The following is a 23,120-nucleotide window of genomic DNA, read 5'->3' as shown; positions in this document are numbered from 1 at the left end:
GAGAATCGAGAATGTTGCGTCCTTCTCTAACAAACGTGAAATGACGTCGTTAGAGCAGGACGCGGCATTCTCGTCCGATTGTTTGAGTCTTAAAACGATTTCGTAGTAGGCCTATACTGAATCTTGAGTACTGACTATTTATACGGGCCTTAGACCTGTTTACAATAGGCATGATGATTTTTTTTCTTATCGGTAATTGAAAGACACTTAAAAAATAGAAACATCGTTGAAATAATGACTCTGATAGCTTAAAAATTCACCAAGATATGACAATTCAAATATGTCATAAAAAAGACCTACCCGAAACGCTCCATACAAAGTGCTACGAAAGTATGACGTCAGTCTTTCGTAGTTTGTACGCATCGGGAGACAACTTTGTTCGACAGGTGCATTAAATATTGCGTTTATGAAAGTGGTTTCTTAACAAAAGTTGCTTTTAATTGCATAAGTTATCGAATTGTGTAACAAATATTAAGAAATTTAATTGAAAAAAAATTTGACTTGAATATCCAACTTTGAAGGCGCATAACAAAAAAAAATACAAGTGCTATCAAGCTGAAATTTTAGGAACACTTATTTTTCACGGTGATTTCTTTATTTTATTAACAAAATTCGCTAATCTTTGACCTTGTCATCATCCCTATTGACATCAGTATCAAATTTTTATTCTCACGTTATGTTCTTATCATGTTCTTATAAATACGTCTTTGAGTTTTGATAATGATGAGTTTTGGAACGAAGTTCCTTATCGCACTCAAAAGGGGCTAGACGGAAAAAGTTGTAACGGCACATTTTTATTAGTTTCTGCACTGTATGGACAGAGGGCGTTGATAGTATTCCTGGGCGGCAACTAGATGGCGTCTTTGAGAGTAAACAGCGACATCTACCGCACGTTTAAATAAATTTTATTACAATTTCATAAAAGTGTCGTTGTTCGTATTCCTGGGCGTCAACTAGATGGCGTTTTTTTATAACTTCCTTCCATCCAAGTGACCCTTGACACCTCTCAATTTTTTTATTAGTACACCTCACTGATCTCCATTATACATGTTTAATGGAGGTCAGTGGTACACCTAGAGCTGCCTGATTCCTGGAATCATCATCATTCTCTTTGTAACTTCAACATTGGCAATTTGGCACCTTGCGTTGGTTGCTAAGATACGCGCGACAAAAACAAAACAAAAGAACTTCAAATATCCACATACCTTCGTTTCCCAATGTCTATATTTAAAATTAAGCAATGGTGGTCGAACAAAAAGCTTTTAGATGATAATAATAATGAAGGTTTCCAAAATGCCAACAGCATCAAAGTGGAGAGGTTTGACTGCCACAGCGACAGTGATACCATCATCGTCGGTGATGGCTCCATCATTCGTATTTACAAACCTTATGTAGAACAAAATGCATCAAATATAATAATAGAATCTCAATTGAATGATATTATATTACAAGTGGGCACAGGAAAATTTACTATGTAAGTGTATTTTTTTCTGTCGTTGGATTGTTTAATTAAAGTTTAGCTATAGTCTGTCAAGAAAGTGAAGAAATTAAAAAGTGGCAACATCGTAGTGTCATCCCTTTCAAATCGATCTACTAAAAAAGGGATGACACTACGATGTTGCCACTTATTAATTTCTTCACTTTCTTGACAGACTATAAATACCTAAATATGTCCCTCAGTGACAATATTTAGAAGTGTTTCCACACTATGCGATGTGACCACTGACCTCCATTATACAATGGAGATCAGTGGATGTGACAAACCGGAAGCACTCTAATGCTCTTGGCATAAGTGCGATTTTCTAATATCACATAGCATTATCACTATCAGACAATTCATTACCTCCTTTACAAGAAAGAAGAAATATTAAGGAATAACCCCCATAATAATAAAAATATTTACGCAGCTAATTCAGGTCTGCCGTCCTTGTTTTCTTTCATATTGTGACGTTTCCAATATGCCAGACAAGATGAGTAGAGTGCCTGATATTATACAACTATTCGCTGTGGAAATGATAAGAACATTTCCACAGCTTTACTAAAGGAATTTGTTTATTAAAATAATTACCTAATACTCAACCAACACGTTACTTTTCAAGGGACGCCCACGATCGCCAAATTATTGTACTACATCCAAAAAGCTTCGCCGTGTATTGTTTAGACAGAAAAGAAGGGCATATTGATCTTGGTAAGTTCTCAGTTTATTATTGAGAAGCTATTTATGCGTGTAGTCGGGACGCAGATCAATCGACTGAGATCTATTGCTACTTTCGTTAGGCGTCCCCCGCATTAGGCGAGCGCCGCGTCCGCGCCGCTAGCGCGCTGTATAAGCTTCGCGCGTTGCCGCCAGTGGCGGATTTACAAATTTGCCGCCTGTTATGTAGGCTATTCAATTTTTTGCCGCCCCTATAACTGACCTTTGAAATTCAATACGTTAGGTAGTTTAGTTCACAATCATATGACATATCCCACCAAAAAAATTTTTCGAAAATTTTTGCTGAGACGACCACACAAGGTTTCACCCTGTGCGGTAGCGAAACGGCGAAGCCATAGGTACATATTTCCTGGTATGTAGAATTTGTTTAAGTTAGGGTTAATAGAGTTAGGCCGTGTAGATTCAGAAGCTTGGCTCTACATGAGATCTCATATCTTTTTCACAGGGTAAACCTTAAACCTTATGTGGTCGTCTGGGCAATATTTTACAAGAAATGTTTTAGTGGGATTTTTTATTTCTGTAAGATAAAAAATGGAACTAAATTTGCCGCCCCTCTAAATCTGCCGCCATAGGCTCCAGCCTACTTAGCCTATTGGTAAATCCGCCACTGGTTGCCGCCGTGTGACGTGTGTTAAGAGCGCACACAACGCGCATGAGGCGTTCGCGATGCGTTCTTACTTTTTACGCCTCTAGTACGCTACGAAACGCGAAAACTCTGCGAAACCAATTCGAAACAGCAATAGAGCGAGATGCAATATAACGCACTGCCGTGACTAGTGTGTCGGAACTCGGATGAGACAGTAAATCGGTTCGTCGCTGTTTCGCAGACCGCAGCGTCGGTGGACTGGAGGCGTTACTCCTTCCACTACACTGTCCAAATTATGACTCACTTGATTGAGAGGGTTAAACCACAGAATACATATAAGGTTAAACGCCAAGGCGAGCGCCACACGCTCGCTGCACACACGTCACACGGCGGCAACGCGCGACGCTTATGCAGCGCGCTTGCGGCGTTCGGTCGCTCACACGCCCGAGGAATACGCACGCCCTAATGCGGGGTGAGGCGTCTTATACCTTACTCTTTGTATAATTATATAGGGTCTTGTAAAGGATAGAGATGCGCGGGATCTATTAGGAAGTTGCTTTCAGACTTCAGTACATCTTACCTGCTACATTTTGCTTACAGGTGACCAAAACTCCCTCAGAAGTGTTATAAAGCACTCATTCACGAGACGAGCATGTAGCCTTATTGCCGGCCCCTTCGGAAGTTCTAAAAGCCGAGACTACATCTGCATTCAGTACTTGGACGGGTCCTTGTGTTTCTTCGACCAGGACACGTTTTTGTTCATGTGCATTTATAATGACATCATCATACCCGGGCCAGTGTGTTACGTACCGAGCAGCGATTTGTTTCTAATATGCAAGTCTACTTGGATATTGGAAACTTACAGGTACGAAAAGATCTAAATGTTAAGGAAAAATGTCCACTATTAACCGCCGTACTCAGAGACATACCTACTTTAATTATGATTAAACTCCAATTTAATGGGTAGTCCACCCCTAAATTTTTATTTTATTTTTTAGACAAAATTTTTAATTTCTATTTTTTATGATACAACATACAAAAATACATACAATCCTCAATTTTCACCCTTTTACGATCAACCCTTATTTTTTAATAGCCATTTTAGTAATTTAATCATTGTTCATCCCCAGTTTATATGGCAAAACAACGTTTGCTGGGACAGCTAGTTACATATATAAGTAAACAACTGATCATAATATCATATTATCCACACTGTGGTCCGTGAACCAAATAATAGAAAAATGTAATGAATTCAATTTATCCTTATATTTAGCGTTTATCGATTTTAATAATATTTACATGAAACATAATATTTCATGACAATATTTTTTCGGACCTCATTAACCAGAATATCGAACCAGCTTACATAGAATTACTGAAAATAATTTACTCAGCGTCTCAGACATAGAGGTTTTCAAGAAAGTCTCGATCGGTTGGGGAGACAAGGGCGCGGCGTTGTTATTGACACGAAAAGGATGACAAACCTTCGCTTCGCTGACGACATCGTTCCGTTTGCCACGTCAGCTCAGAACCTACATACCATGCAGTATGCTACACCTGAGCACGGCAAGCATCGAGGCGGGACTTCATCCAACACGACCAAGATCATGACTAACAGCACGAAACGTAGGGTCGAGGTAGATGGGTACGATATGCATTATGTCGACGAGTACATATTATATTTGGGCCAAATAACATCTTTTAATAACAGGCAAGACAAAGTAATAGATCAAAGAACAGAGAAGGCGTGGAAAAGGTTTTGATCCATGAAAGAAGTAAGAACTAATGAAAGGTGATCTTCCACTTTGCCTCAAACGTACACTCGTCGACATGTGCATCTTGCACATGCTAACCTACGGACTACGGTGCTCACTGCTCAGACTTGGTCATTGACCGATTTACAGAAGTCCAGGCTCGGAGTTTGTCAACGAGCTATGGAGCGCAGCATTTTAGGTGTTAAAAGGATAGATCGTATCCGAAACACTACTCTGCGCTCCAAAACGAGGCTCATAGACGTGGGCAGGAAAGCTGCTGGCTTAAAGTGGAACCGGACAGGGCACGTCGTCGGCACGTACCCGGACAGATGGACGCGTCTAGTTACGGAGTAGCTACCGAACGGTCGGTGAAACAGGGGCAGATGGCCGATTCTGTATCGTGCATTTGTGAGTTAATCACTGAGTTAGTAAATAAAACGGAGAAGTGAGTAACGTAAAGTGTCTTTTTTGTATTCACTTGCATACAAAAGTGAGACTTTCCGTTACTCACTCCTCCGTTTCGTTAGTAACTCAGTGATTAACTCACAAATGTACGATACAGAATCGGCCAGCAGACCCAAGAAAAGGTGGCGCGACGAGCTAGACGATGTAGATAAAAAGTAGCCAAATACAGCGAAGGATAGACGTGTGGAAGGAAAGTGGGGAGGCCTTTGCCTAGCAGTGGGTCACTACCGGCTATTAATAAATATATAAATAAAAAAATATATGTTCCACCCTGAGTGCAGCAGTTGGTGAATTTAATATAAACGTTGCAAAAATTCTCTAAGCCAGCTGATATTTCTGATAAAGATAGTAACTGTCTAAATACTGCCCAAATTTTTAGGTGATACCGTACTACCCAAAAACTTGGGGAGTGTTATCACTGGCACCAAGAATTACGGTATCACTATTTTTATAAAAGCAGACACATCCTTGAACATGTTTTCAAATTTCAGCTACCAACAACTAGGCGAATTCAGCGAGCTAAGTGTAAAGACGGGCAAAAAGAATATACCTCAATGGACGTATAACCCTGGAGAAGAGATATTGTCACTTCAAGTTATACGGGTAATGGACGGTTCCTACGGTTTTTTGACTGGAGTTTATCTTATACGTTCAATATAGTTTTTGATTGGTTAAAGTTTTGATGATTGCCAATCTAAACCGCTGTTGAACAGAATAGACAATTTTACATCCTGTAAAAAAATCCGAAACCGGGTAAAAGAGTTAAGACACACATTTTTTGCGCGGTTTCGAGCTTTTGATTCAGTATCAAAAGAAAATACCTATACCTACTTAGTGAGTGTGGCAAAGTGCGCCTACCCTCTCTAATCAGCAGTGTGGAAAAATAGCTATATGGCGTACTTGCCGGGTTTTAGTGTGGCACTTTACCACACTCACTATACCTAATGATTAATGATAAAGAAAAAAACACTATTAATTTTCAACAGACCAGCAGCAACTTTTCGAGCATCATCGCTCTAGGAGAGAGACATCTCTACTGCTTTCAGGACAATGGACTCATGAAGTACATGATCAGATTTGATTATGTGCCGACTTGTTTCCACGCTTATTTGATTGGGTGGTATTATGGTAAGGAGCCGTTCATATTACATACCTAATTACGTTTTAAGCTGATCGCACATTTGTCAGCGTCGTACGCGTCGAACGCACCGCATAGTACACGAAATGCTGCGCGTACGGTGCGGACGAATGTGCGAAGTTTCACATCATTTCATACAAAGAATTCTAAAATGCGGCGCGCACGGCGCTTGCTTGCATCAGCAAGCAGGCGCCGTGCGCGCCGCATTTATCAAAATGTGCTATCACCTTTAAGCAGCTTTTGGACTAGATACCTGAGATAGCACGCATTTTTAAACGGTCAATGTGGATTCTGTATCAAATTTGAAAGTTTTTATTTAAATAAAACATGAGTTTAAGAAGTTTCTAACATCAACATTTTTTTCGTTGTCGCAAAGAAATACAATTTTAATTTCAGAACCAAACTCACGGCTTTTAATCATGGTAGCATCAGAAGACTCCAAGCTAAACGTATACGAATCCTCAACGCTGTTATGGTCATGTGACTTGCTGGACAAGGCCATATCGCTCTCGAGGTGCTACGTTAGAAACCTCTCCGGTGGTGTTGTCAGTTTGTCCGTCAACGGGATCGTGAATATCGGCTACTTGGGCACAGAACCGGACTTAAACGCGAGCGGGGCGAATATGCACGAAGTGGTAGATCCAGAGCAGATACAAAATGAGTTGAAAGATGTTGAGGAATCGCTGGAAATGATATTAGGGTCTAAAGAAGGTATAGTAAATGTTGGGTCTAGTTGAGCAAATCGCATTAAAAAGTCGAACAGTCGTGGAGGTCAAAATTTTGCTCGCAATAATGGGTCAGTGAATTTTTATGTGCTCCGTGGCCCGACTATATCATTATATAACAATTATCAAAAGTTTTTCTTTCATAATAAAAACTCTTTTTTATTACTTTTTAGATGCAAATGAAGGATCCTCAACAATCGAAAAAATACTACACATAAAAGTGGACATCGGCAAACCGGTGAATTCAAATTACAAATTTTCGAATGACCAAGAATTGAATACATCTTCCGTTGTGACAATATTGACTTGCGAGGAACCGAATTTGATTGAGAGCATTCAAATTACATACAACTATCATGAACCTATAGTATGTACGGAAAATACAATATGCTTGGAGAACATAAACGGTACAGAAATCATTGAAACCGGAGTTTATATAGATGGAGATATGGATGTGTATGACACACGAGTGTCTATAGTATTTACTGTTATAGACAGCACTGGGAAAATAAGTATCATTTCCAAAGAAGTGCAGCTGCCTGTATCCTTGTTTTGTAGCCCGGTTGACGCTGTGCCGAAGAACAATGCGATATTGTCAGTTATATGTAACCAGTCTTTTGATGTGGCAGATATTTTTTCAGGTAGGTTTACTAAATACATATTATATTCTGACGTTACTTTTATACTAAGTCCGCCTAAATATCTGTATTATGTCCATCTCCTTTATTCATGTCAAGAAAGATATTTAATAAAATTATTTTAAGTTCAACTTTAAACTCTCACTGAGTAATTTTTTTTTAGATTTCACTAAAGAAGAATTAAACAATTATGTCACATCTAATTCCATAACTTTTGCATATCGTACAAGCAACAAAACAGTCACAATAAAAGCAGTAGAGAAGTCTTATGTATTCGAAGCAGATGACTATTGTGATATCTACCCTATATTCGTTTGTTTCTTATATCATTTTAATAACCATTGTATCAGACATGACATCAAAGACATACAAGCGAATATAGAAATAACTGCAGATTTGAACAGGAACGTAACAATGAGATTTTTAAAGTGTATTGAGAATCACGCGAAGCAGAGAAACCTGTTGAAAACTTATGAGGTACGTTATTCTATATTATAGCGTTTTCGGCATCTAGAACTGCCCCGGGACAATTCCAGATGCAAACGCTATAAGTTAGAAGATAACATTTTTTCTTATTTTCTCTATGAATAAGCTAATCTATATAGCTGCCTTTGTCTGATAAGTTAAAAACATCACTTTACAGACAATGAATTGGACTCTTGTTTTTTTAAATCAGATATTAAGATGGCCTTTTGCGTTTTGTCTCTAGTGCTTTAGTCTATACTAATGTTACAAAAACCTCTGAATTATCTATTTTAAATTTTAAACAGATGTCACTGTGTTCTAGAATGAGCTAAACATACTCCAAAAGCAGTTTACTCTGGTACAGAAGAGGCTGCTAGTCCAATACGGTTCCGTACCGCCAGGGGACTGTGCTTCGCTGGAGTTTCTCATGAGAGATACACACGAGCGGATAGTTAACGTCGCTAAACAGACTTTGGTGCACAAGAATAATGTCTGCAGGTATATATTAACAAAAAATATGGGATTTTTCGCCTATTTGATATGACATGATATTAAAATATTTGTTCTCTATTGTTCATATTAATGTTGTTCTCTATTTTTTATATAAATGTGTTTATCAAAATAACCTATAATGTCTCTTAAATTTCAAATTTTCAGCGCGGGAAATTCTTTGTGCGCTGTCGGCCATCTTGTCATTTATATACTCAAGCAAATGGCGCCTGACGATTTCAAAGTTAAACTTATAGAGGAAATGCTATCTTTGGACACTATAAGCAAACAGTTTCAGGTAAAAATTTATTAACAACTTGTTAAAGTCGCAATTGTAAATGCTAGAAATAATATAAGAAAATAAATATTTTAGGAATGGGAAGAAAGTGTTTTTCAAGCATCATCATATTTCATCAAGAACGTTCTAAAGAAATCCGACAAAGATAATGAAAAGCTAGCCCCAGTTACTGACCAGGATATACTATCGAACAACAATTTGAAGAAGTTTATCAAACAAATTCGCATCATATTAGAGAGGGTATTCAAAGATGTAACGGGCAAAGAGGCTATCACAAGAATAGAAGAGTTGGTTGAAGTTATATAATTGACAGCAAAATTTACAAAATCCCTCAATAAAGATATTATTACAAACAGTAACAAGCGTTATAATTTAGCACAGACTAAAGAAACAACGTGTGACCATAAAGACATAAAGTTTAAATATCAACCAGCGCGGCAGTGTAAAAATGGCGGAATGCGATTTTTTTTTTACAGTTTGAAAATGCGGCAAAATGCGTAAATCATAACATAAACACAGCATATCGATAGTTTTAAATGCGTGGAAGTTATAGTACCTTAGGTGCTATCAGAGAAGTTGATTCCTAGGCAGATGGGGCACCTACGTAGCTTGGTCGTATTATGTTAAACCCAGCCGACAGATCACAATTAACATTGAATTGACATGATCCGACCAAATGATGTGGTCCGTTAACTGCCTAAGAATCAATTTCCTCGATGGTACGTATTTCTTCAGTCTGTGCGGTTCGTTCGACGTGTAACAACGAGTACACGGCCAAATTGAAGTACAGGAAGTGTACTAACAGTAGCAGCACGGTGCCGCGTCATTTCTTCTTGGCGTCCTTGAGACCGGCGCCCGCGTTGAACTTGAAGAATATTATGTCGCCGTCTTCCACTACGTAGTTGCGACCTGAAAAACGAATTGTATTCCTTAGAAAATACATTATTACTTATTAGTAATGATTTTAAAAGTCCCGATGTGACACGATATTTTTATACTAGAAAAAGTTGCAGTTAACACTAGTCAGAAAGGTCCCAAACAACACCGAAGTGGCCCCATTGTTTTGGTTGAGCTTTTAGGATCCACATACCATGTTGAGTTGATACGTTTATGCTAAGTGATTTTTAATTGTAAGATTTTAAAACGGTCCATGAGGGAGATCGCAGACGACAGACTTTTTGTGCGATCGAGTCTGCGGCGCGCATACAATCGGCATGGCGCGGCCATGCCGATTGTATGCGTGCGTGCGTGCATGTATCTAAATTCACCAATTATAGCTCAACCCGATTTTATATGAACAATCGTTAATATTATACGTCCAGCTTACCTTAAATTTTTTTCTTGTTATAAAATTAAAATATGTAGTTCAACATCATTCGACATCATTGGAAATCCTACATCAACTAACAAATCTCTCTAACAAAATCGGTAAGTACTATTTTCGAAATGTCCTTAATATAATGTAATAAGGCATACCCTGTTGCCTGTATTTGCCGGCCGCCTTGCAAGCCGCTTCCGTGCCCTCTTCTTTGAAGTCCTTGAAGTGCATCACCTCCGCCATGATGAAGCCCTTCTCAAAGTCCGTGTGGATCCTGCCCGCCGCCTGCGGGGCTTTCGTTCCCTTCTGTAAGTTATAAGAGAAATTATTACAGACTAGATGTCCTGCGCGGCTTCGCCCGCGTAAATTAGGATTTTTACAGAAACCGTACATTTTCCCATAAAAAATAGATATAAGTACTCCTTTTACGTGGTCTACCTTATATATGTGCCAAATATTGCCATAAAAATTGCTCCAGTAGTTCGTGAGATAAACCCTTTCTAATATTTTCCCCGTTTTTCCCACATTTTCCTGAGTTTCTTCGGTCGTTTTAGTCTTAGCGTGATAATATAATATAGCCTATAGCCTTACTCGATAAATGAGCTATCTAACACTGAAATAAGTTTTTAAACCTGTAGTTCCTGAGATTAGCGCGTTCAAGCAAACATACTCTTCAGGTTTATAATATTATATATATTTTTAAATTATCGCTTGACAAACTCGAGTCTCGATCTAAAAGACTATGAAAAGGCTCATAATCATGGGACGATGCATGGTATAATATGGTAGTGATGATGATGATGATGAATGTAATTTGCATAGTAGCATATGCTTTCCGTTCTTAAAACAACGCCGAAACTCCCAAACTTGTATCTATAAAGAATCAGGAGTTCTCTCAGCACCTTCCGAACCACAGTATACCAGGTATACCTTGGTGCAAAATCTTACTTGTTGGTAGCATATGCTTAGAATGCTTCTCACGAAACCGAAGTCACCACATGTTTTCCTATAAATTTTGAGGAGTTCCACATTTTTTTATATTTATTATTACTTGGGGGGGGACTAGATAGCAATTGCCAATTAGATTGTTACATTATAAGTGCGACAATCAAAGCAGCGATAGGTCATAACTCATAGGCGGAAAGTGTCCGCGTTTTTACACTGTTTTTTTTTTACAAAATCCTGTGTTTATTTTAAAATAATTATGGGATTGCACTATTTTTTATTTTACCTGAATCGTCCAGGCCTTAACCTCATCAGGTCCGGCGGTGAAGAAGTACTCCAGCTGCAGCGCCCGGTAACCCTGCACTATGATCTTGTCTAGAGCACTGCAACAATGGGCGTAAAAGTTTTGTAATCAGTTATTTACACGCAAGGCGAGAGTGTAAATCTATTATTAAAACAAAATGACTTTATTCACTTTTTGTTTTATAATATCTATCATATATAATGATAAATGTCATAAATGTATAAATATAAGCCAGTTGAAGCTGTTTATTCATACTATAATAAAGTGTGTCTGTCTCTCTGTTACCTCTTCGCGCCCAAACCGCTGTATCGATTTTCCAAAAAATTGCCATGGAAATACTTTGAGTTCCGGGAAAGGACATAATATTAGGTATGATACTTTTTGTGAACTGTTCCCACGCGATAATCGAGTTTTGGCGCAAAGGAGTTGCGAGCGTCATCTAGTTTGCAATGAATTCCGTTTGGTGTTTACAAGTTACAACATCAAAGTGATATTTTTCGCTCTGTAAATAATCGCCCAAGTGCGAGTTTGGGTACGGAACCCTAAAAATCATTTAACGCGTACCTGGTAATATTGTGCTCTTTCAAGAACGCTTTCTTTTCCTCGGGATCCATTTCAAACAGTTTGGACTCGAGCACTCCCGAGAAAGGTACGAGAGGCGCTCCAGGGTCATTCTTGTCAATCCATTCTTTGAGTTTAGGTAACCTGGATATATACATAAATTAAAATAATACAAAAAATTAAATATACCAAGGGTTATAGATTAACGTAACGAAAAAAAATAGGTATAGAGGCATTGCCATTAATGTGAATTGAATGTTCAACCACTTTTTCGCACTCTGTGGGCTGCGGCACACGCAAGTACGCACGCACTCAGCGCGAGTGCGTGCGTACTTGTCTTGTGTGTATAATATATAAATTTTATGGAAACTAATATGTTGCCGAAGGAAATATTTTCGGTTAGTAGACAAACTCACCATTTGTTCTTTTTTCGAATGTAATCTTTTTCCGAAAGATTGACGAGATACAACGCGGGCTTTGACGTCAGGAATAAATATTTGTTTAGAACTTCTATCTGCAAATAAAAACGAATGCTCGTTATTTTTTATTTTGAGTATAAAAATAAACACTAAACTTGATATAAAGTTATTCACCTCAGCTGCACTCCAGTCACCGAATCGAATGTGTTTCTTTTCGTCCACCAAAATGCTTTTGATTTTCATTAATGCATCCTGAAAAAAATTATATAAACATAAAAAATAAAAGACATTCCACAATATCAGCTGTTGTCATTAACCTGTTCCGCATAATAAGACCAGTCAAAATATCTATACTGATACATAGACTTGATTTGATAATCTTTCGGCTAAACTAGACATAACCCAACTAAATTACATACGTAGGTCCGCCTATGGGAGAGTTCAAGTATTACATTAAGCTTTTACTTTTCAGCCTAAGAGTCAGAAGAAGCAAAGTAAAGATACAGACCTCTCCCTTTTTAACTCGATTTAATTAGCTCGGACTGTAATAATAACTCTCACAACGGTTTCGGTGACGGTAGCCAGTTTCATTGAAACGAGGCCAGTTACGCAGGAGTAATTTTATAGTGCCCAAGTGTGTGCGCAGCACACTAGAGCACTCTCTATTCCTATACTCCCATAGCCCAGTGACGGACGGCCGACACGATAGGCGAGAGATCAGGCGCAGGACCGACTTTTTACATGCCCATCCGACGCATGGATCATCTTACTTGTCAGACAATCAGGTGATCAGCCTGCATTGTAGCTTGGACTGTACATATGTAACGCAATCTTTGAGCACGATTTTTACATATTGGTCCGGGAGCTGTCAATCTCGAAAGTGCCCTCATAGTGTGCTTGGTTTTTTTTGATGAAAATAGATGGTTTAGAACTATGGAAACTCGAAACGCTCGGTTTGCGTAGATTTGCAAAGCCAGAAGTAGGTAAAAATTTTTTTGAAAAAAAAAAAAATTAATGCTTTGCCCTCACCATATGCCAGTGTTTGCCTAAAATATTCAATATAAAATTACTTAACCTTTCAGCAGCTTTCAGGAAAAAATTACGCAAACCAATTTTTTTGGCCGGAAGTGAGTCAGTCAAGCCTCTTGTCTTCAAGAGCCAATAACAATGCAATAATATTTTGTTAAAACAATAAAAAAAAATTGGCGTGTTTTTTTTTAAAGTAAGTACTTTTAAACTATAGAATATAGTAAGACTATATAAATAATAATAAATAAATAAAATAAAAAATAAAATATAGAGTAAGAGCCCACGAGGGCCAGGCCTTCCTTCGTTTCGTAAAGCTTAAAGTAAAGCTGTTTATGACCTTTACAGAGGTAAGAACAACCAGCAACTATGGAGTTTCGGTCGCGGTTACTTTAGCAGGTATCCATTTCTGAAGGTCTACGTGACCTTCGCGAAGAGTAAAGCTTAATTTCATAGCTTATTTTCTTCGCGGTAATTGGAGGAATCTCGTCTTCCAGTGCCGGTCATTTTTGACAGTTGCTTCCCACTGCTAGACACCCTTAGTCTAATAATTTAAGAAAGTTTAAAGGTGGGAAGCAACTCAAAAATGTCCGGCACTAGAAGACGAGATTCCTTTAAAGGTAAACTTTCAGCTTTACGAAACGAAGGAAGGTCTGGCCCTCGCGGGCTCTTGGTCCACTATTACTTATTAGGATGGTACGTAATACTTGAACGCTCTCTATACTGTATACAAGGTGTACTTTTCGGGTTCACTTTTGTATGGGGAAGTGACGCAGGGGCGTTTTGAACTATGTTTTGTTACACCTTGTATACTTATAGGCAATGGTCTACTCACGTATTCGGGTTTGAGTTTCTTATCGTTGCCCCTGTTGACGACCCTGTCTAACTTCTCGATGTTCTTCATCAGTTCCTCCTCATCCTTCAGCCGCAGCTCCTCGCCTATCGTCTCCAGGTCCCTGACGGGGTTGACTTCGCCGTCCACGTGGATTACGTCCTCGTCGTCGAACGCGCCTGGCAATGTCAACGCGTTGTTAGGAAACATCAACATCACGTTATAGTCAGTAGGTTAGACGGGGCGACGTTGGGCGACCGCACAGGGCACTGGATAAAAAGGGGCGCTTCCTTTTTTAGTTCAACCAGCACCCTGGGCGGCGAAGAAATCTCGCCCAGGGCGCTGGTAGAGCACTGTTTATAGTAGTGATAACTACGTGGTCCATTGGCTTAGAGTGTCTCTTGGCTCGGAGGTTTTTTTTTTTTTATGAAATAAGGGGGCAAACGAGCAAACGGGTCACCTGATAGAAAGCAACTTCCGTTTAACAAGGAATAGGGTAATAGGGGAGGATAGGGATGGGAAGGGAAGGGAATAGGGGAGGGTAGGGAAGGAATAAGAGAGGGTAGGGAAGGGAAAAGGGTAGGGGATTGGGCCTCCGGTAAATTCACTCACTCGGCGAAACACAGCACAAGCGCTGTTTCACGCCGGTTTTCTCTGAGCCCGTGGTATTTCTCCGGTCGAGCCGGCCCATTCGTGCCGAAGCATGGTTCTCCCACGGAAAACGGTTAGATCGATTTTCGCATTTGAAAAATATTATTTCCAAATGTAGGACTTCGGAGGCTGATCATTTTGGTGAACGCAGGTCCATGTATTAGATGAGCATGTAATAAATCGGCCTTTCGCCATTCGAGTCAATCTTTAACTGGGTTATTGACTTATGACCTATGAATATAAAGGAAGGGTGATTTTATGTAGCTACTGCACGCACTTTTCGGCACCATAAAATTACTCCTGGTATGTTGGATTAAAGGTAGTAGAATCGGGGTACTATAATATTAATGGAATACTTACGGCACAAATTGAATATGGCGTCGCAGGCCTTGATGTGCGACAAGAAGGCGTTGCCCAGACCCTGCCCCTCCGCCGCGCCTCGCACCAGGCCCGCTATGTCCACCACGTTCAGAAACGCGGGTACCTTGCTGAAAAAAGTATAAGGGTATGCTTTAGAATGATTGAGCAAGGTTTGAAAACTTAACAGTTAAGTTTGAAAATGCAGCACGCATATACTCAGAACTTGAGCAGCAGAGCCAATGGGCTGCTGAACAGTACAAAGGGCAATCCAATCTTGTTGGTAAACGATATTATAATGTGATGGCAATACTACTTTAAAATTGTTATAAAAATAATACCTACCTAGCTGGCTTATGGAACTGGCAGAGGTAGTCAAATCTTTCGTCGGGCACTGGTACCCTACTTGCTGAAACAAAAATTAAGGTTAGATATCTGAAAATAAGGCCAACATTTTATAAGTTTATCCAATAACAAGAAACTTACTTTGATATTGATAAAATTTATTTAAAATTAAACATTTGGTGAATGAGTAACATTTATTTCAATCAAAAATAATGCACACAAATGCAAATCTAAAAAAAAAATTAAGTAGCTACAGCCTACATAGAAATCAACGTCAAAATTTGGCCTATTGCTAATTTCTCTTTCACTCGCACACGAATTTATATTTAGCTATCTCGTTTCCACATGTTTGCGATTGGAGCGCGATATTTCGACTTTCTTTGGAAGCTTTGAGTAGGTCGGTGGCCGAATTTCTACATGTTCAGTGACCCAGCTATGTCGCTTTTTGAGCAGCATTTAGGGTACAAAGCAAAAGGATTTTCCATACAGCGAACTCGTTTGCGAAGTGTCGAGTAAAATTCGCATCTACTTTCATAACGTTGTAAGGCGTTTTTGTATATGGGTAACAAGGATTTATCTGTGTGAGGGTTAGATAGTTTCAGATGTAATCCAATATACATAAGGGCTGATAAACGGATATCGAGACCGATATATTTCGGTCTCGCCTGGTTTACGGCGCAGCAGGCGTCTGTGATTGCATTGCTAACAGTCTGCTCCAGATAATCCAAATGTGGAAGACTTTTTAACGGCGTCTTTTGAAAGTTTCTTATCTCTTCCGGTATACTTATGTCAAAGTACAAATGGGGTGTGGCTAAGAATTTTTCGTGGCATTGAGAGGAGCAAAACAAGTATACTCTCCTTTTATATGAAGCCGCATAGTCCTCTTTTGCTTTTACTATCTCATATGCGGGTAAATTGTCTTTGTAAGTTACCAAGCATATTCCATCCTCGTAAACTCTCGTTAAATCGACATGTTTAATTACAATGGGTATATCAGGTATATCCACATCGGTCAGCAATGTTAAAACGCTAGTGTATTTTAGAACGAGATCCAGATGTTTGGGACAAAACCAATAAAACTTGTCCTTATACTGAACGAGACCCTTCTTGTCTGGTGGATAGTAGCTGTTCCGAAGAATCTTCTTTTCAAGACACACCGGACAAAAGTTTTTGAATCGAGACATTTTGTTTTCAAAAGCTTCATTGGATATCCCGAACATGTTGGCCGAAACTACTTTCCAATCCACGTCATCTAAATAATAATGTATTTTTGGAATTATTGAATCTATAATTGCAATCGCTTCAGTAAGACACTGCCATTGCGATTCATTACTATTAATAACGTAGAGATTCTGAGGGTCTTGATTAATCCAATCTTTTAGTGCCTTATTTTTTGCCATCCAATTGTTATATCTCTCAGTGATCAATGGTTTTGAGTAGGGAGGCTTATGTTTAACTATACTATCGTATACCTCCATCTGACCATTCCTTTGGACAGTCTGTAAGTTACTGGCCAGTTGAAAAATCATAATAGGATAAATTCTATGCTTTAGAAATTCGCTACATTCGTGAACTGTTTCAGGGAAACCATCAAAGATTACGCCATTTGTATTTACCCCAAATACTGTAACTACAGTCAGCACAGCTTTAACAAAGAGCTCATCATCTATAGTTTCTCCGGAACGAATATATTTTTTTATCCTTCTTCCTAATTCGGTCCATCCCATTTCTTCAAGTATGTATCGAATCACCATGCCTTTAGATACACAAAACAATCCGTAGCGTTTAGAAATCTTAGCCGCTAATTGGCTTTTCCCTGACTTAGGAGGTCCAATAATACCAACACTGAGAGGATACGGTCGGTAAGCCTTCAATACTTCGATATCGAGATATTTCAAGGGATCTTTTCTAAATTTTGCGAGATTATCTTCAGAGCAAATGAAGTAAATGTAGGAACGGTGTATGACCGGATATGATTTGCCTTGGACCTTACAAAGGTTAAAAGTATGTATTATTGTTTTTGGGTTTTCGGTTATAAATACTGGGCAGAGACGATTGAATCGACTTAGAAATACCAAACCTTCTAGTAGCAACATTTCTGCAACTTCCGGACTGACGACGAATGTTTGTTCAAAAATTGATTGACCTCTACTTGTAATTGATATTAGTTGTGAAATTAATTTGGGTAAAACTTTATCTTGTCTTTTAAGTGCATTTACTGGAATAACGTTTATATTCTGCTCCGATAGATATTCTTTCAGAGACTCGATATTATTTAAATCCAATTCAAACATCCTTTGCCACCTCAACTTCATTTTATCAAGAGCTGACTCCCAGGTTTCCCATTCAGTATGATCTGTTGGTGCGGGGTATTTTTCAACGAGTTCATCATATTTCTTTATTACTTCAGGATCAGTACTTATTGCATCTTCAATATTAAAGGCAACCTTTGTTGAAGGTGACTCCTTTTGTTGACTAAAATCAGGATATTTATCAAGTATATCATCAATAATTAGTTTGGCTATCAATGCTTTGGATATATCTGCAATCCATTTAATTTTTTTGTCTTTCAATTTTAATGCAGCATTTTGTTTCGCTTCTTTTAGTTGACTTCTCCAAAGTTCATTATACTGTGGTGACAATCTTTTCAATGTAGTACCTAAATTTCCTTTCCAATCAATAACCAAATCTGGGACAAAGTAGCTTTCAACCATACTTTTGACATCTTTTGTTGTTTTTGGAAATCCATCCAGTACAAAACCTGTATCGACGTACGGTACATCGTTCCAAATTTCTTTCAATATTTTTTGAATCCACGGAAGAGGGAGTGAAATTCTTTTCTCGAAATAGTTATGTATAGTACGTCTGACATAATTTTCATTGCTGAAAATTTCAGATCCTAGTTTTTTAATTTCTTTATCAACTAACTCTTTACCAGCGTCCAGATTGTTGTCAATAAAATTATTTTCATACTTCCATCCAACTTTTTTGAATCTCTTAGGTATTAAAAACGACTTTATAATATATTCATCAAAATCAATATGTATAAGACCCATTTCATCAGCAATTTTCTTGGCGACTGTAGATTTTCCGCTTCCTACGCAACCCATAATACAAATTCGAATACATGGGATTTTTTTAAATGGATAATTGTATTTCTGATATTTTGTTGGATCACTTTTGAATAAATCTTTACACTGTTTTTGACTAAAATAATAAACTCGGCCGTCGTATTTCAAAGACAATTCTTGATTGCTTTTCCATAGAACGCCATGATCAAAGAAGCACACAGGACAGTAAATACTTGTTTCGCCAAGTGCTACAGGTTCGTTGTACAATACATGATCTTTTTTATCACGATCTTTATCATCTATGATCACATCAGAGTTTCGGCAGGGTTGAGTATAGCATTTTCTTAATTTTAGTAAAGTTTCCTCTATAACTTGTATATCACTTTTGTCTTCAATATCGACTTCAATGTAGCATTTTTGTTTCTCATTCAGCTTTAACTTTAGCTTATTCCAGTTATCTTGAAAATCTTCTTTGGATTTTGTACGCCCGTTAATTTTTTCTTGTGTGTCTTTATAATTAAGTGCATTATTTAAAATTTTATCTAATAAGAATTGGATATAGTTGGTTGAAGTTATCGGTGTACTACTAGGAATTTTCTGCTTAAGTTTTGTTTTTATTAACGGATCATTAGCTAAGCATATTCTTTCAAAGTAATTTTTCATACTTATTTCAATTCCGTCGTATACTTTTATTATTTCTTCGTTTAGATCTCTTGTATCGTAAATAGCTATAGCGTAATCTGGTAATAAATCAGATTCAAATAAGTAATCCCATAATTCGGGGTCGGAAGGAAGCCCGTCAATTATAAAGTCGTCATATTCTGCTTTACCACATGAATATATTTCAATATCATTACATCTACACTGTATGAGGCTTATGAGGTCTTGCATTATTTCTTCATTAGAAGGTAGTAAATCGTTTTCTAAATTGTTACTCGAAATATACTTATCAATTTCACAAACAACATCAATATCGTCTATAGCTGGAATCGCAGGCTTCTGTAACTCTGCAGTAATTTCAATAGGTGCGAATTTCGTTAACATATTATTTTCTAATGCCTCTTCACAACTTTCTAAGTCATCTAATAGTGGTATACAAGAAAGCTTATCTGTAATCTCTTTTAAGTTTTTAAATTTATTTCTGGAAAGTACCTTTCTCCTATGTTTTTTGTTCGATTTATTTTTTTCTATTGACAAATATGCTTTTAGAGCAAGCGTTATTGTTTCCAACCATACATTTAATTTTTCTTTTCTTTCCGCGTCAATTTTTTCCCATTCTGTTTTACGTTTATCTTCAATGGTAGAAATTATTTTGGAAAAAACATTTTCACAAACAGTCTTATACCTTGAAAGCTTTTTTTCATTATAGAAGTTTTGGAAACTAATGACGGGAGTGTCAAAAATCCACGAAAAGCAAGTAGCAATCATTGACTTTCCAGTTGCCTCGGTTCCTGTGATTATTATTCTACATGTAGGCTTTAAATCTTCTAATTTCAAAAATGGACGAGGATTATCACGGAATGAAGACATTGCATAAGCAGAAGACAACAGATAAACATATTTGTACAATGCCACACTATATTTAGCTTTTCCGAGCGTTAAATGCCGGTGGGATAGTTCAACAGGGCAAAGATTATGCCACGGGGAAGAACGCCTATTAAAGTTCAAAGTATCAGCTCTTAAAACATTGAAATTTTCCACATCTGTCCAAAATAGATCATTGTTTCCAGACGCATCATCTAAAAACAGTGATTCAGGTATAAGTACTGGTGTCACATCTATAAGAGACAAACGTTGTTCAATGAACTTTATTTTTTCAGATAGTGTTATACGGCCATCTAAATTTAACATTTTGGACGGATGAAACTCTTTCAATTTTTCTTCTATGTACTTATCAGTGTGATCTTTAAAGTTACATGTTTGAATATGTGTTTTTTCTTTATAATTTAATGGATGTTTGCAGTTATATTTTGGGTTAAATACTTTGTGATCTACCAATTGACTATGATCAGTTATTTTATAATTTGATGGCCAACGTATTTCAAAATCATGTTTTATACTCGCAAAAGGTTTATTTTCTCTTTTATTAGTCAAATAATTGTAATATTTGTTGATCCTTTTTGTAGCCAGGTCACTGTGGGGACAAGTAATATTAATGATAATGTTAGGCTCAGAATTGAAAATTTCATTAATTTGTGCATTTATCACACATTTTTTTGCATAATATATTTTACTTGTTGCAGTGACGATATTTTGACAAGGATCTAGAATAAACCTTCGCAACTGGAATTGCTCTTCTGATTTATTTCTTTCTTCCATTCCTTTAGATCCCTCTTCTAATATATCTTTTTCAGTACTAAGAGAAGTATTTGTTACAGTATCTGTATTATCTGGCTCATCAGTTTTGTTTTTAAATTCTAGTATTTCTTGAACAATATCTTCTACAATGGTAACTGATTCCTCAGTATAAAATTGATTAAAAATGTAATTGATACTTGCACTGGAGTCGACCAAAGGGAATCCAGATATTACAAATCCACGATGTTTTACAACTGGACATTCTAGTTTTTGTTTGAGCATTGACATCAACAAGTTTGATTTACACACTTTATTGTGTCTCAAATTAAAATCAATACATTTTCCAGTGCTGCTTTTCTGCCTTATTTCATCAGACAATATGTTCTCTGGACATAAGTGTATACAGTTTATCTTTTTGGAAAACATTTCTCCCAGAGAAAATATTTCTGTGCCTTGCTTGCCTATAATTAAATAGCATGTGGGTGGCCGTTTGAGATATGATTCTAGGGCATCATGATCAGTCCAGGGATTCTCAATTCCACCATCTTCAGGGATTGGTATGCTGGTGTTGTCCAAGCCAATAATTGCTGCTGCTAAGGGGCGCATTTTCACACATTCTGTAGAATTTGGTTCTACATCAATCTCAATTTGGTGACAAATTTTATTATAACAACAATGCATTTCCATTTTGATATTATTTTGGTAAGTAATTGAGTTGTGACATTGTTGACAAAATGTCAAAAATGTAAATTTTATGCAGACCTCAAGTATCTGTGATGCAGACTGTACTAATTGTAATTGTCCTCCTTCGTCTTAGTATTTTTACATTTCCATTCAATCCAATTTAAAAAATGTCAAAATTTGTGTAAATTTAGCACAAAATAACATATTATCATGATAATAATTATGTTTTATGAGTATTTATTGTACTCTAAGACAAGTTGATTCATAGGCAGTTGACGAACCTTCAGTAGGTTTGTTTCAAACCCAGCCGACAGATCATGTTGAATTGACACAATTTGACCAAATGACGTAGGTCATCTGCCTATGAATCAATTTCTTCTGAGACGATCAATTATTGTATTGTGCAATATCAACCCTAGATGGTCAATTATATTATGCAATATGTGATGTTGCGCAATACAATAATTGCTCATCTAGTGGCCAGCTTAGGTATATATCAAGTTAGTTAATAATGCATTATAATAATGTTCTTTAAGCCAGAAATAAACAGTGTTGTCTGGTGCAATTTGATTAATCCGCTATCAATGTATTTTATATAACATGCTTTTGATTAAAATAAATATTACGGATACAATTTTAGATAGGCAAGAATAAAGATAATATAAAAATACTTATTTTCATTGGGATCTATTGTGCAGAAGGGAAAGTTCTCTGCAGCAGCTTGGCTCTTTGTGAGCACATTGAAGAAAGTTGATTTGCCCACATTAGGCACTCCAACAATACCGACTTTTAGATTTGTTCCTACTCTACCAATTAAAGGCTTCTTCTCTGGTTCTTCTACCTTTTTGGGAGGCATTCTGAAAGTTTAACACAATATGTTAAGACTCAAGTTAATTTTCTGTACTTATCTAATAGATATTTATTGTTACATACAATAAAGTTGTTAGTTTGAAAACTGTTCTTATAAACATACAAAGATATATTATAGTTTAAAACACATATAAACTTAATAATAAGAAATAATATGAAAGATAAATAGGAAACCAATAACCTAACCCACCTGGAATTCTATGGAACTAGGCACAATAGCACGGCACTACTTTCAAGTGCTATATTTAAAATTCTTAGTATATATAGTGGTAAAACACAAGTATTTACTTAAAAATAAATTAAATTTCAATAAAATAACACCGGCCAGAGGCCACGATGCGGTGTTACAAATTTTAAAGAATGTCTTTGACAAGCACAGATCTAGTATATATATTGTTGACAAGTGAGAAGTGACAACACGAGTGACAGATGAGTGACAGCGTCAACGTGACAGCGACCTTTTTTTTTAATCTATACTAATATTATAAATGCGAAAGTATCTCTGTCTGTCTGTCTGTCTGTCTGTCTGTCTGTCTCGCTTTCACGCCAAAACTACTGAACCGATTTTAATGAAATTTTGTACACAGATAGTCTAAAGCCTGAGAAATGACATAGGCTACTTTTTAACTGGAAAAGGGGGTTGTAAGGGGGTGAAAATGCGTAAAT

General features: G+C 37.3%; 2 protein-coding genes across 2 annotated transcripts; one reads left to right on the top strand and one right to left on the bottom strand.

Moving 5' to 3' along the window:
- The first annotated feature begins 1,217 nt into the window (after positions 1-1,217).
- On the top strand, positions 1,218-9,128 carry LOC121731551 (protein PTHB1). The gene is made up of 11 exons (XM_042121030.1): positions 1,218-1,474; positions 2,100-2,188; positions 3,402-3,666; positions 5,512-5,623; positions 6,007-6,148; positions 6,555-6,869; positions 7,057-7,524; positions 7,685-7,998; positions 8,309-8,484; positions 8,644-8,773; positions 8,849-9,128. Exons 1-11 carry the CDS (start codon positions 1,218-1,220, stop codon positions 9,077-9,079), a joined length of 2,499 nt encoding a protein of 832 aa, XP_041976964.1. The 3' UTR covers positions 9,080-9,128.
- On the bottom strand, positions 9,062-22,819 carry LOC121731552 (obg-like ATPase 1). Its single transcript, XM_042121031.1, has 11 exons — positions 22,645-22,819; positions 22,260-22,441; positions 15,532-15,592; positions 15,190-15,317; positions 14,182-14,357; positions 12,495-12,572; positions 12,318-12,415; positions 11,905-12,045; positions 11,323-11,419; positions 10,250-10,397; positions 9,062-9,682 (listed from the first exon to the last, which is right to left on the bottom strand). Exons 2-11 carry the CDS (start codon positions 22,438-22,440, stop codon positions 9,597-9,599), a joined length of 1,194 nt encoding a protein of 397 aa, XP_041976965.1. The 5' UTR covers position 22,441; positions 22,645-22,819; the 3' UTR covers positions 9,062-9,596.
- Between the last annotated feature and the right edge of the window lie 301 nt (positions 22,820-23,120).

The sequence above is a fragment of the Aricia agestis genome, chromosome 11, assembly GCF_905147365.1.
Source record: "Aricia agestis chromosome 11, ilAriAges1.1, whole genome shotgun sequence".
In the NCBI taxonomy this organism is placed as follows: Eukaryota; Metazoa; Arthropoda; class Insecta; order Lepidoptera; family Lycaenidae; genus Aricia; species Aricia agestis.
The sequence above is the reverse complement of the archived record's forward strand: the minus strand, read 5'-3'. Positions and strand labels throughout refer to the sequence as shown.

What these genes read in the sequence shown, in the direction of transcription:
- LOC121731551 (XM_042121030.1), top strand. Translation starts at nt 1,218, where the DNA reads ATGTCTATATTTAAAATTAAGCAATGGTGGTCGAACAAAAAGCTTTTA. An exon ending in GATATTAGGGTCTAAAGAAG is followed by an intron (nt 6,870 to 7,056) that starts GTATAGTAAATG and finishes ATTACTTTTTAG; the next exon opens with ATGCAAATGAAGGATCCTCA. An exon ending in CACAAGAATAATGTCTGCAG is followed by an intron (nt 8,485 to 8,643) that starts GTATATATTAAC and finishes TCAAATTTTCAG; the next exon opens with CGCGGGAAATTCTTTGTGCG.
- LOC121731552 (XM_042121031.1), bottom strand. Translation starts at nt 22,440, where the DNA reads ATGCCTCCCAAAAAGGTAGAAGAACCAGAGAAGAAGCCTTTAATTGGT. An exon ending in CACAATAGATCCCAATGAAA is followed by an intron (nt 15,593 to 22,259) that starts ATAAGTATTTTT and finishes TTGTTTCAGCAA; the next exon opens with GTAGGGTACCAGTGCCCGAC. An exon ending in CGGCAAATACAGGCAACAGG is followed by an intron (nt 9,683 to 10,249) that starts GTATGCCTTATT and finishes TTCGTTTTTCAG; the next exon opens with GTCGCAACTACGTAGTGGAA.